Source organism: Acipenser ruthenus, chromosome 19 (genome assembly GCF_902713425.1).
Source record: "Acipenser ruthenus chromosome 19, fAciRut3.2 maternal haplotype, whole genome shotgun sequence".
Classification (NCBI taxonomy): domain Eukaryota; kingdom Metazoa; phylum Chordata; class Actinopteri; order Acipenseriformes; family Acipenseridae; genus Acipenser; species Acipenser ruthenus.
Window position 1 is genome coordinate 17,896,780 of NC_081207.1, and position 12,444 is coordinate 17,909,223.

Sequence of the window (12,444 nt, forward strand, 5' to 3'; positions counted from 1 at the left end):
GCATTGCATGATATAATAAAAATATAAGTTTATATAAAGTAGTGTTAATTAGAATTAATACAGATTCAAAGATAGAAGTAAAAATGATGTCACAATATATAGAACACCATTACATCATGTAAGAATAAATCATGGATTTGAATGTAAACAATAACAAGTAGTTGTCATGCCGTCAAAAACCTATAAATACCTCCAATGTTTTGATTCAAACACAGGCTCCCTTGAGAAAGATATGTACAACATATCGAAACGTTGGACAGCTGGCTCTTTGAGCTAATATATATATATATATATATATATTATATATATTATATATATATAATGTGTGTGTTTAATAAATATGTTAAATAAATACTTTGTAACATATATATATTTTTATCTTAAAGCACACCCACCTGTCGGACTTTTTTTCTCCATTATGTAGTTCAACAGATTTGTAGAGGAAGTTGCCGTTGATTAGATAAGGGACAGTTACAGAAGTTGGAATACTATCCCTATGCACCACAATTATAGCAAATATGCCTTCCCTTACAAAAGTGTACCACAATATAGCAAAGTGTAAAAAACATGGTAAAGCATGGGCAAGCATTGTAAAGAATAGCAAGGTATTCCATTTGAGCAACCTATATCTCACCGTGATAAGGATATTTCATTAGAGCATTTCACTGCACTCTGCATTGTATCATTGTCTTTTTTATTTAACCTGGAATTAACCCTTATGATAGGTTTGAAGCAATCCAGGAGGATCCCCCATTGTTGTAAAATGCTCTAATTAAAGGCATGCTTTGATCAAATTAGCTGCATCATCATGAAAGCAGGAGCAGAAACATTTACTTGACGTAGGGGTTTGATTTTATTAGAACATTCTACAGTACTGGGGAATCACCACATCCTTCCAGTGGTTTTCCCAGGATTACCCATAAAATAGGTGGTTAATTCAATCTAGTGGGATGCTGTCAAAGGCTCTAATAAAATCCAGTTGTGACTCATGGCATCTGAGTACTGGTTGTTCAAATCGACCACTTTGTTTCTTTGTTAGCTCATCTTCTATGATTGAGTGTTTTTGAACTAATGGATAGATTTTGTAATCTTATAAAGTAAAAAAAAAAGATGTCAGATTAAAGTGATGTTATACCTGTAGCCAGAGGCACTGGAACAATTTTTATGGTGGGGGTGATGAAAGACATTGAACAAAACTGTAATCCATGTATATGATGGAAGCCATGCAAAGCCACGCCTAGCACCCCTAGTTCCAGCACCCATGACTGTGGCTGCTGCTGTATTACAGTATTTCCTGAAACCAGTGATGCTAACTGCTAATTACTGTTTAACCACTTCCTGCAACTCTTGGCTTAAATGCTGCATGCCTAGTTGGATAGTTTGCACAAAAATGTAAACCAAAGGTGCAATTGCTGAATGGGAATTATTGATCTTATATTCAAATGTACAATATCATTTAAAGTCTGATATTTTAAACATTGCTTATATTCTGTTCCCACAAAGTATTCAATATTTTGAAGTTTTGTGGCATTTGAATGCACTTGAAATCTGAAGCCTGATTGATCATCTTTTACTTTTAGAATAGTTTTGTTTGTTCTCTGTAAGATGACATCTGCACACAAGATACGATGAAATGGAAGTTGGATAAATCCCTAGCAATGAGTGGTTGATTTGTCATGAGTGGTTTATAATAAACTTTAAAATGCCAGTAAGTTTTAAAAAAAACATAGTTATAATTCTATGTTAAATTAACAATTAATATTCATTTGTGACAGGTGTCATTTTATCTGTCCTTTCAAATATGTATAGAACAAAGGTTATTTTTTGACATGTACCCCATAATTAATTCAGAGTTTTTAAAGTTTTTGTTCAATAGCTGTTGATGCCTCCCTGAAACTCTTGAACCTAAAAATAGTTGAGAGTTGTATGAAAAATGCAGATAAATTAAGTTGACAACTACTGTTATGGTGAAGAAGAAAATAGAATAATCTTTAAATTAATAAAACAGTTAAATGCTGTTTTTTTTGTAGAATTATCTTGGACAGGGTTCAAGCAACTTTATTAGGAACACACCCAACAATCTATTTGGATTCATTCAATACAATACATATAGAATACTGCATGGGGGTAGTGTGTGTTGTGAGAATTTAATGCACACCTGAAGTGGGAGATACATAAACCCAGAGGGTGAAGATTTTTCGGTTGGCCGATTTATAGACGTTTAAGGTGAGTCCCTCATGGAAAATGCTGTTTGGCCCGAAGATTGAATTATGAGAGCCTGTTACCAAGGTAGTTTTGATGTTGGAAACGTATGTTTCTGTTGGATTTGCCAGATTTTCACTGGACATGGAAGGCTCTGGAGGGTTTTCTTTATCAAGTACTCAAGAGAATTGTGGAGATGTGTTGCTGTTTGACAGTTTACACTGGGGTAGCACTCTGTTGCTGGTTTTAATGAGCACGTTTCCCATATCACACGGGCGTATGATATAGGAAATATCAACTGAATAAGCCATTTGAAAATTGCTCACCAGATAATACAATATATCAAATCATATCCCTGACTACAACTGTAAATTCAAAGTTAGAGCCATCATATTGACAAATTATATTAACTGTATGTACAGAATATAGAACAAATGCCAATAAAGTTGGAAGAAAATTGGAAAAGTGGTATTTAAGACCAAGTGATCATATGATAAGCAAATGAGGTGTTAATGACTTATTTACAGTATGTGGAATAACTTCTTGAGTTCAAGATACATGTAAAAATGCAAGGGTGACATACAGATGTGCAGACAGAGACCCCACCATATATCCCCACAATCTGCTGCTCCCAATAACCTATGATAAATAATGTAAATACCATGTTTCATCACAATTTAATATGTGGTTATCCAGATATATGGACACATTTAAATAATGATGCATGACCAACTCCACTGTATCACCATCGCAGAGGGTAAATAAAGGGCACTGGTCGTATAGGCAGGGGGGCACACACACATTGCATTCCTCTGCTTGGCAGCCCTCACACAATACAAGTTCAATTATTATGTTCTGTAAACAACATCTGTACTTACCTGTGATATAGTAAGTCTTTTATGATCGTCATTTGAAAGCCCATGTGACTGTGAAAAAACACCCAGGTTTAAAAAGATGACTAATCAAAGCATTTTTGGATCAAGGTGTGGTATTAGTCACACACCTCAACACTGTATGTGAAACACCCGGATGATGCAACTGTAGCATGTAAATACTGCAAGCACAGCATGCCAATAAAATGTAAATAAGTTTTAGACCAAATATGAAATATTAATTATATTTTGAGCTTTAGAACTCAAATGAATGCAAGCATGAATTGTAAAACTGGGGTACAAAGTGAAGTTTTAGGTACAGTATCCATCAGTTACACCATACATTGATTTCAATAACAAAGGCATAGTTTATACTGTGTTAAGCGCGCCGTATATTTCAGGCAAACAGCTGTTTGGATCTCGTTATGTGGCATTTATATAGATTTAAATAACAAACGCAGTGCTTATTACTGTAGTAATCTCGCTTACTGATCCACCAATCAGCTGTTTTCACCTTGTTACCTTGTCATTCACATAGATTTCAATAAAAAAGGCAGCACTTTACTGTAGTAAAAGCTTGATAGATCATTACTGGTACTAAACTAAACAGAGTTTTACACTTTTAAAAGTGGCAGGATGTTGCCTTCATACAGATACTGATATTCTCAAGGCCTTTGGCAAGTTTCACCACAATTGTTTTTTTGTTATCTTGTAACATACACTAATAACTTGGATAAAGCACGCCCTTGGCAAGATTGAGGATGTCATTGGGTGTATGCAACTCTAATTTCTGACGTCTCTACCTGCTAGGATAGCCTTGAAATACAGTAGTAAGCAAATCAAGCAATAGTTTAATTACCTTTGTTTTGTAATAGTGGATGTCAAGCCAGTTATATTACTTAACAGTACTGAGTTATTGCTTTTCAGTTGACTACAAGCGAATGAGTTGGACATATATTGAACAATGAAAAAAAAAAAAAAAAAAAGCAAAAGCATGAATCACACCAATTTTATTTTTACTTAAAATTACATCTTAGGACTTGTGGAAAACAAAAAAAGAGGCTTGCACGTGCAGGGTTCTATTGTACAGCTGGTCTACAGAAACCGATACACATTTCAGCCCACCTCCGTTTTTCATTTTCCCATGGCATGTCGATAGCACTTTCTCTCAATCAAACTGTAGGTCAGAATTAGAATTAAAATACTGCATTAGTGACTCATGCCCTTTATAAAATCTAATAATTATAGTAGGTGCTCCCTTAAGTTAATTGCAACTTCCTAACAATATTAATATAAATGTATAATATCATTTTTTTGTTTGCCTCCAAGAACTCTCTAGCAATAGATGTTAACCAAAAAAGTCGGGCTTACTGATTTGTTTCCAGGAAACAAAGTAAACTATTGAAACTATTGTTCCTTCCTGAATACATTTCAGGTGTGACAGGATATGCATGATATAGTCCTTTTATATCCCCATGCTTTTATACTGTCACAAAAAGCCCTTACCAAGTTTCATCCTAATTGGAGAAGCGGTTCTCTAGATGCCAAAAACTTAGTGTGGCATAAAACTGTACAGACAGCCAGGCACTTCTTGCTACAAAATTAACAGTATATCACCTAAATGCTTCTGGCTACTCCTAAATGCAGTTGTAAAAACTGCTTAAGACAATCCATTGAAAGGTTGTATGAGAATGGGATAAGCTAGTTGAAAACTAAAGGGTACCTAATGTAACCCAGATTCTATTAGAAATATTATAAAGGGGCAGGAGCATGTTTAAATCTTCGATATACTTTCTTTTCATTGGATAAAATGCTTTTACCCATTCTGTTAGGTTGACATTTTCGCAATAGAATGGAAAGACTTGCTTTAAAAACAATTGCTTGCTCTTTATTGTCTTCTTGCCATTGTTATGGTAATTTCAAAACAGCTATGGCCAAACGTTTCGCATCACCCTATAGAATAAACTAATTTTGCTTCATTAAGTCGAATGGCACCTGCTGAATAATGTTATGTTAACATATTAAATTACGTACAGCTTTGTAGTTTTCCCATATACTTAAAAAACAGAAACTGAAAAATGGGACATTCCGAAATCTGACATGAAATACTATACTACTATTACGGCTTGACTTGCAATATAATTTTGTAGTTTTTTTGATTGCATAATGTTAAATAAAATATCTAAAATATGTTTATTTATCTATCTATCATTATTTTTTTATTGTCTCAATACTAAAATTCTAGGTGATGCAAAACTGTTGGCCATAGCTGTAGAACCACCTCAATCAATCAGACTATTAAAAAATATTAATAAAAAACAAAAAAATGTAAGAGAACACAATACAAATTTGAAGCAGCTAATTAAGTGATCGGTTTTGGGGTCAAACACAATAACAACAAAATGAAAGATCCATCCAGGGAACACACAGAAAGAAATGAACAACTCTTTATCAAAATAGTTTATTTTTTGCCAGGAAACCAAGATGCAGTCCTACTCCTATTAGGCCGACATCCCAATAACACAGGTACACTATCTGTATTAACTAAAAATACGGGACAAATAAAAGAATGATTATTTTATTTAGGAAGATCTGGGGGAAAAAAAAAAAAAGAAAAAAGAAACTTTTGCCAGGTTAAAAACAAGTATGGCAAATACTTCACATCAGTCATTCTTTCAACAATTGTACACTGTAAGAAATTGAAGTATACAACATTGAATAACACAGAATGCACAGAATAACTAGAATAGAGATCATTGGTTAAGAAAGTCCCTACATTTTGAATGAGGGCTGATATTCTGGTCTCTTGAAATATTACATACCAAACTGTTACTGGTCGTGAAAGTGTTGTTTCCCAACTTTTTTTTTCTGGTGCAGTATGATCAGGGGTCTAATAGTCACAGTCCACAGCAAAGAATCTATCTTTTGATATGAAAAACATATCAAAAGTTTTCCCATTAAATAAGAAACTGTACTGAAGTTTTCTGCCCCACCTCTGTTTTGCTGTTTAGTTGTCTTTATTTTACGATTTTTTGAATATAAAATCTTGATACCTGTCTCTGCACTGTTTTGTTGACTATACTTTTCCGGGGATTTTTGCTCGTTTGCGTGCAATGGCATCTTCCACAGCTTTCAGTTGCTTCAGGAGTTCCTCCCGCCGTGACAGTGTGCTGGCTTTGCTTGATTTGGCAGAAGGAGCCGATCCGGCCGTCTGGGGCTTGCCTGACACACTTGGGGTTTTGCTTGAAGCTTTAGGTTGAGGAGATAGGGGACGTTTCCTGAAAAACAAAATGTTATTTATCATATAAAAACCTAGCATGTAAAATCGGATGAAACGGTGATTAGTTGCACTAAAGAAAAGAAAAAAAGGAGTTGACGAGAATTAGAAATAACATTGAAAGTTTTATTTCTAATTTTACTACTTACTACGGATCAGGTGGTAGAAGTTTTTTTCTTATTTTTTTATTTTATTTATTTTATTATTAATAAGCTCTAGCACTTTAAGCAATCAAGCCCATATTAAATCTGCTCTGAACCAAGGTTGTCCGCCAGCTAGTAAATCACTTAAAGACCTACAGACTGCAGAGCAGGTTTTGTGGTGGCGTATACACTTACCTCTCCATTTGCGCTGGCGGTGGTCGCTGGTTCTGCCCTCTTGGACGCTCTAGTCTGGGTGAAAGTGGCCGTCCAGGCAATCTTCTGTCACGACCTGTTTATCAGCAGCAAAAACACAAAATGATTGCTTTAACCATGAATCAGTCCAATATTTTTCTAGCATGTGATGTCATTCTTATAGTACCCAAATAGAATACAAATGCCTTCATTCTCATTGGTCAACGTTTATGTTCAGGATATAAAACTATTAGAAAATAGTACCGGTTTTATTGCAAGTCAAGTAGAGGTAAGTTTCGTTTAGTGCCTTCCTCACAGAACTCCTTCGAAACCTTCTTAAAAATACATACTGTATCAGTAGCCAAAAGTCTCTGCCAAGGTATGATGTAACATCATGAAAAAAACAAATCATATTTCCCCCTTCCTTAAAAAAATACAATGCAGTCTCTCTTAATTGTGTCATCTTCTAAAAGGAGGAAAGCATGCACAGCATTATTATTGAATAGTAAATCAGTAGCCCCAAAAAACAACCCGCAGAAAAAACATGGAAGTCCCTAACCCTAAACCTGTCAGATTTGCCCAGCAATATTTACATTACTTAACACTGGAATTTAAACACATTACCTATACCACCTTAAATAAGGTAATCAGCTAAATAATGTTACTGTACACTAAATGGACAGTAAATTATACATTAATTCTACAGTAATTCACAAATTTATGTCCAGATGCTTTCTTTTTAACCCGTGCGTTCCATCCATCCTACCTCTCTCAGGTGACATGGCTATGCGTTTGCTCAGTGGAGACGATGGCCTCTCTTTATCTGATGGTTGGTATCTCTTCCTGTTTCCCCTCTCAGCGTGCTGGGCAGAAGGAAATTGGTCAGATTAAAAACACAGCTTAATATTTTACAGAAAGCAGCCTTTTCATTTTGTTTAGGACAGTACAGTGTGGGTAGGAAAGAAATGTATAATTTTTAGGCTTCAGTTTCTTATTTTATATTTGGTTCATGAAAGCATCCGAAGGGCAATATTTGCAGAATTAAAGACTTAACTTTTGCGGTTAAGAAAATAGAGTAAATTATCATAACAATATAGTTAAAGAGAAAATTTAAAACAGGTAGATGCCAGTTAAAAAAGCTCCCAAAAATGTGATGTAGTCTGTCCTCAAAGGAGGACAAAGGCACTCAAATGGGTGAATAAACACATGTGCAGTTACCTTGCTGAGCAGCGTTAGTTTGATATCCTTGTGCGAGCCATACCCGGACTGCGCTTGTGACTGCGGTGGTGGCGGCTGATGCTGGGGATGGTGGTGATGGTGTGCAGGGTGCTGGGAGGTTTTGCTGCTCCCTGATTTCTGACCCGAGGAGGTTTTGGAGGGCTGTGCAGGGGACTCCTGTTTCCTCCTCTCCTCTTTGACAGGATCTTCCTTTTTAGGCTTTCCTGGGAGATTATTGAAGACAGAAATGGTTTCCAGTAAAACTTTCAATGGGTGGACGGGGGACGGGACGACACATATAGTTTTGTGTCACTGCATTTAAGAAACTACTTTTAGTAGGCAAATTAAACTAGTATTTAATCACAAACTCTCCTTTTACTTTTAAATGTTTAAAATATGTTTCTTTTTTCATGTTTTAATATTCTTTAGTATCATATAACTAACTACAGTAAAGAAAAAAAAAAAATATATATATATAGACACTTGTACTAGCCTACAGATGCCTTGACCAGACTGCACCCAGCTACCTCCAGACCCTCATCTCTCCCTACACCCCCACTCGACCTCTCCGCTCCGCCTGCACTAGAAGACTGGCTCTACCTCCGCTACGCTCCCCTGCCTCCCGAGCCCGCTCCTTCTCCACCCTTGCTCCGCAGTGGTGGAACGACCTTCCTACAGATGTCAGGACTGCCCAGTCCCTGACCACATTCTGGCGCCTCCTTAAGACTCACCTCTTCAAACAGCACCTGTAGAACTCCTCTGTTGTATCCTGGGACACTATCACCCTTCATTTAAATGTGCTTTATTTTGCTCTTATCTGCCCCCTATTTTACTGCATTTAATCCTGTACTTCAGAATATTGTAATCTGCCAAGTGTTTAACCTGTAGTATTTTGTACTTAATCATATCCTGATGTAACTATCACTATTTAATCATATCCTGATGTAACTATCACTATTATCTGCTGTATTATTGAATTGTGTTTTGTCACACTTGAACAAAAATTATTGTATTTCTTGCTCTTATTATATTACTTGTATTGTAACACTTGAAATGTATTTGCTTACGATTGTAAGTCGCCCTGGATAAGGGCGTCTGCTAAGAAATAAATAATAATAATAATAATAATAATAATAATAATAATAATAATAATAATAATAATAATAATAATAATAATAATAATAATATATATATATATATATATATATATATATATATATATATATATATATATATATATATATATATATATATATATATATATACACACACACATATCCCAGGAGTAAAATAAACTGCGCACCGCATGATACAACATATTAATGAAATGAGAGGAACACTCTTCCTTTGCATTTATACGACCTGGTAAATGAACAAACATTCATTTACCGGATACACTACATAGGGGTTACCTTTCTCCTTTTTGGGCTGCGCTGGGGTTGGTGATCGCGAGCTGGCAGAGGACACTGGGCTGGCCAGGTCTGCGTACATATCTTCAGAGTCCGCGCTGCGTATAGAACTGCTGCTTGAAGAGGCGCTGGATACAGACGACACGCTGCTCACACTCAGACCCCTGTGGTTCATGAGCAACAGGAAAAATATCAGAGTGCATACAATCACTGCAACTTCAGAATGAAAACTGACAACAAGAAAGCAAAACTGATCGATGAACTTCTGAGGATTTGTTAAGTTTTAGTAATGATTGCTCATTCTGGATTTGAAGAAGAAAATAACAAAGCTTACCTGGATTTTCTGTGGTCAGCAATCGGAAAGGGGGGGGGGGGGGGGGGTAGAGAAAAATAATTACATTATGAGTAAAGATATCCGTAAATGTAATTCTTCATCTTATTTGCTGATAGAATTGGCTGTTATAGAAGACTATCTAAACAATTTATATATTCATATCAAAAGTCTATCTAAATTCCTACATGACATTTGCTGCTGCTTAGGCCAGTGAATCCATTGAACAAATCACAAATATGACCACTTTCCATACATTATTGTTAATTACCAATGAAAACACAAAAGCATACAATTTAATTTAAACCCTTTTTAAAAAGCAGTGATGCAAGAATGTATTCTCATATATGTAGGGAAAACAAATATTTAAAATCAAAACTAAACTAAGGCTGAAATCTGTCAAGTCGACAAACACTGTTATCTGCTCTTGAACTGCCCCGATATCAAATCGTACTGTGTTTTGTATTTGCTCTTATTAGGACTGAAGTCATTGTATTTTGTATCTTGCTCTTAATTGTACTGCAATTCTTGATATGATTTTTTGTATACAACTGTAAGTCGCCCTGGGTAAGGGCGTCTGCTAAGAAAAAAATAAACAATAATAATAATAATAATAATAATAATAATAATAATAATAATAATAATAATAATAATAATATGTGGTTATCCCAGGATTACCCTGGAGCTGTAAAATGCTATTTTTTTTTTTTAAACAGTGTTGGGGGTTGCTCAAATTAACGCCTTAGTTTCTAGCAGCTTTAATGTTGATCTGAATGCTCACAAACCTGGATTTCCTGGATCCGGAAGGGGAGTTGGAGTGGGAGACTGAGGAGCGAGACCTGGACAGGGAGGGGGATCGGGAGTGGGAGCTGGAGCCGGAGAAGCTACTGGCACTGCCGCTGATACTGCCACTCTCTGTTCGCCTGTACAGGAGAGAGTTCCCATCAAACACCAGTCAAACAAACAACTAGGAATCACTGAAAGGATGATTCTAAATACTGTAAAACCTTTAAGGTAATCTCACAATTAAGGCCACTTTTTTTTTTTTATCTCAATTCGATCAAAACAAAAAGTCATCTTCAATAATGAGTAGAGCTGCAATGAATTGATTGAAAATCCTATTATTTTACAGGTAAGCCATATAAATGGAATAAAACATTCATATGTAGTTTAAAAATACATTATGTAGAACAGTAATCATGTTTTTATAATTTAAATAAAAAAAATACACGTTTACACGTAATTGATGCTGCTTGCGTGTAAGCTTGCATTACAGCAGCACTAACTGCAACGGACTTAGGTAAAACAAACAATTTAACAGTCACTGTTCCAAGCAGGTTATCGGTCAGTCACATTTTACTACTACTAACAACAACAAGTTGCAAGCAACTTGACGGCTTCCAAGGCATTCTTGTTCCTATCTGTGTTCCATAGTAACCATGACCCTACCTGCACTCTGTAAGGAGTTATAAGCTAGTTTTGCACTTTACCTTAGAGAGGTCAAAGGTCAAGGTCAAGGCAATTTTTGAATAGCACATATATGGGTTTATATACGTGTTCCATAGTAACCATTACCCTATCTGCACTCTGTAAGGAGTTATAAGCTGGTTTTGCAACGGACAACCTTGCCAAGGCTATGTATACAAAGTTCGGCTTCAATCAGCATTCAACAGTTTCAGAGAAGATGACGTTTGAATATTTTTAACAAATCCAATATAGCTGCCAAACCATTTGACCAATCGACTTGTGTTGAACAAATCTAAATATAGGCCAGAAGGGTAGTATATGTCCCAAGTTTCACATCTGTACCACAAGAGGTTTTGAAGAAGATTTTGTTAAATTGGCCAATATTCGCGAAAAATCCAATATGGCTGCCAAACCATGTGACCTATGACTTTGTTTTCACTCTGACACAACTTCCCAAAGGCCTCTACCACCACTCTACGAAGATTCACGAGTCTACAACATTGTATCATAAATGAATACTGCAATATGTGCAAATTGACCATAGCTGAAATTTGATTGGCTCATTGCGGCCATGTTTTTGATGTAGCGACTTGCTTTTGTTTGGCTATGTTTGCAAAGTTTCGTTTCAATCGGCACAACTGTTTCAGAGAAGAAGACGTTTGAATATTTTTGACAAATCCAATATGGCCGCCAGACCATGTGACCAATCGACTTCTCTTGAACAACCGTAAATCTAGGCCATGAGGGTAGTCTATTGCACCAAGTTTCACATCTCTGCGATAAGCTGTTTCGGGGAAGATTTTTTAAAATTGTCAAAAATTCGAGAAATCCAATATAGCCACCACACCATGTGACCTATGACCTTCATTTTTGCTCTGACACAACTTGCCTTAGGTGCCTACCACCCTACCAAGTTTTATGAGTTTTCGTGCAACAGTGTTGATTTTACGGACATACGAAAATTTGGCTTGGAAAATCCAATATGGCTGCCAAATCATGTGACCAATCAACTTCATTCTTTTGTTGACATTAATTTCCCATAGTCCTTTACTACTGTATGTTTCATCACTCTACCACATTTGTACCATGGAAAAACACTGCAAATATATGCAAATTGACCATAGCTGAAATTTGATTAGCTCGCTGCGGCCATGTTTTTTTTAATGTAGCGACTTGCTAGAACAATATGGCCGCCACACCATGTGACCTATGACCTTCACTTTCGCTCTGACACAACTTCCCTTAGGTGCCTACCACCCTACCAAGTTTCGATGCAACGGTGTTGATTTCAGAGTCATTTTAAAAAAAATAAAATAATAATAATAATAATAAT

General features: G+C 35.9%; 1 protein-coding gene across 1 annotated transcript in view; it reads right to left on the reverse strand.

Moving 5' to 3' along the window:
• Nucleotides 1–4,067: 4,067 nt before the first annotated feature.
• LOC117424768 (zinc finger CCCH domain-containing protein 18-like) overlaps nt 4,068–12,444 on the reverse strand; it is a 44,650-nt gene continuing 36,273 nt past the window's right edge. Inside the window, exons 13-18 of the mRNA XM_058992556.1 lie at nt 10,484–10,567; nt 9,317–9,459; nt 7,905–8,128; nt 7,453–7,549; nt 6,690–6,783; nt 4,068–6,352 (exon numbers count right to left, since the gene is read on the reverse strand). Coding sequence (XP_058848539.1) covers nt 6,151–6,352; nt 6,690–6,783; nt 7,453–7,549; nt 7,905–8,128; nt 9,317–9,459; nt 10,484–10,567 — 844 coding nt within the window. The 3' untranslated portion in view covers nt 4,068–6,150. The remainder of the gene's footprint in view (nt 6,353–6,689; nt 6,784–7,452; nt 7,550–7,904; nt 8,129–9,316; nt 9,460–10,483; nt 10,568–12,444) is intronic.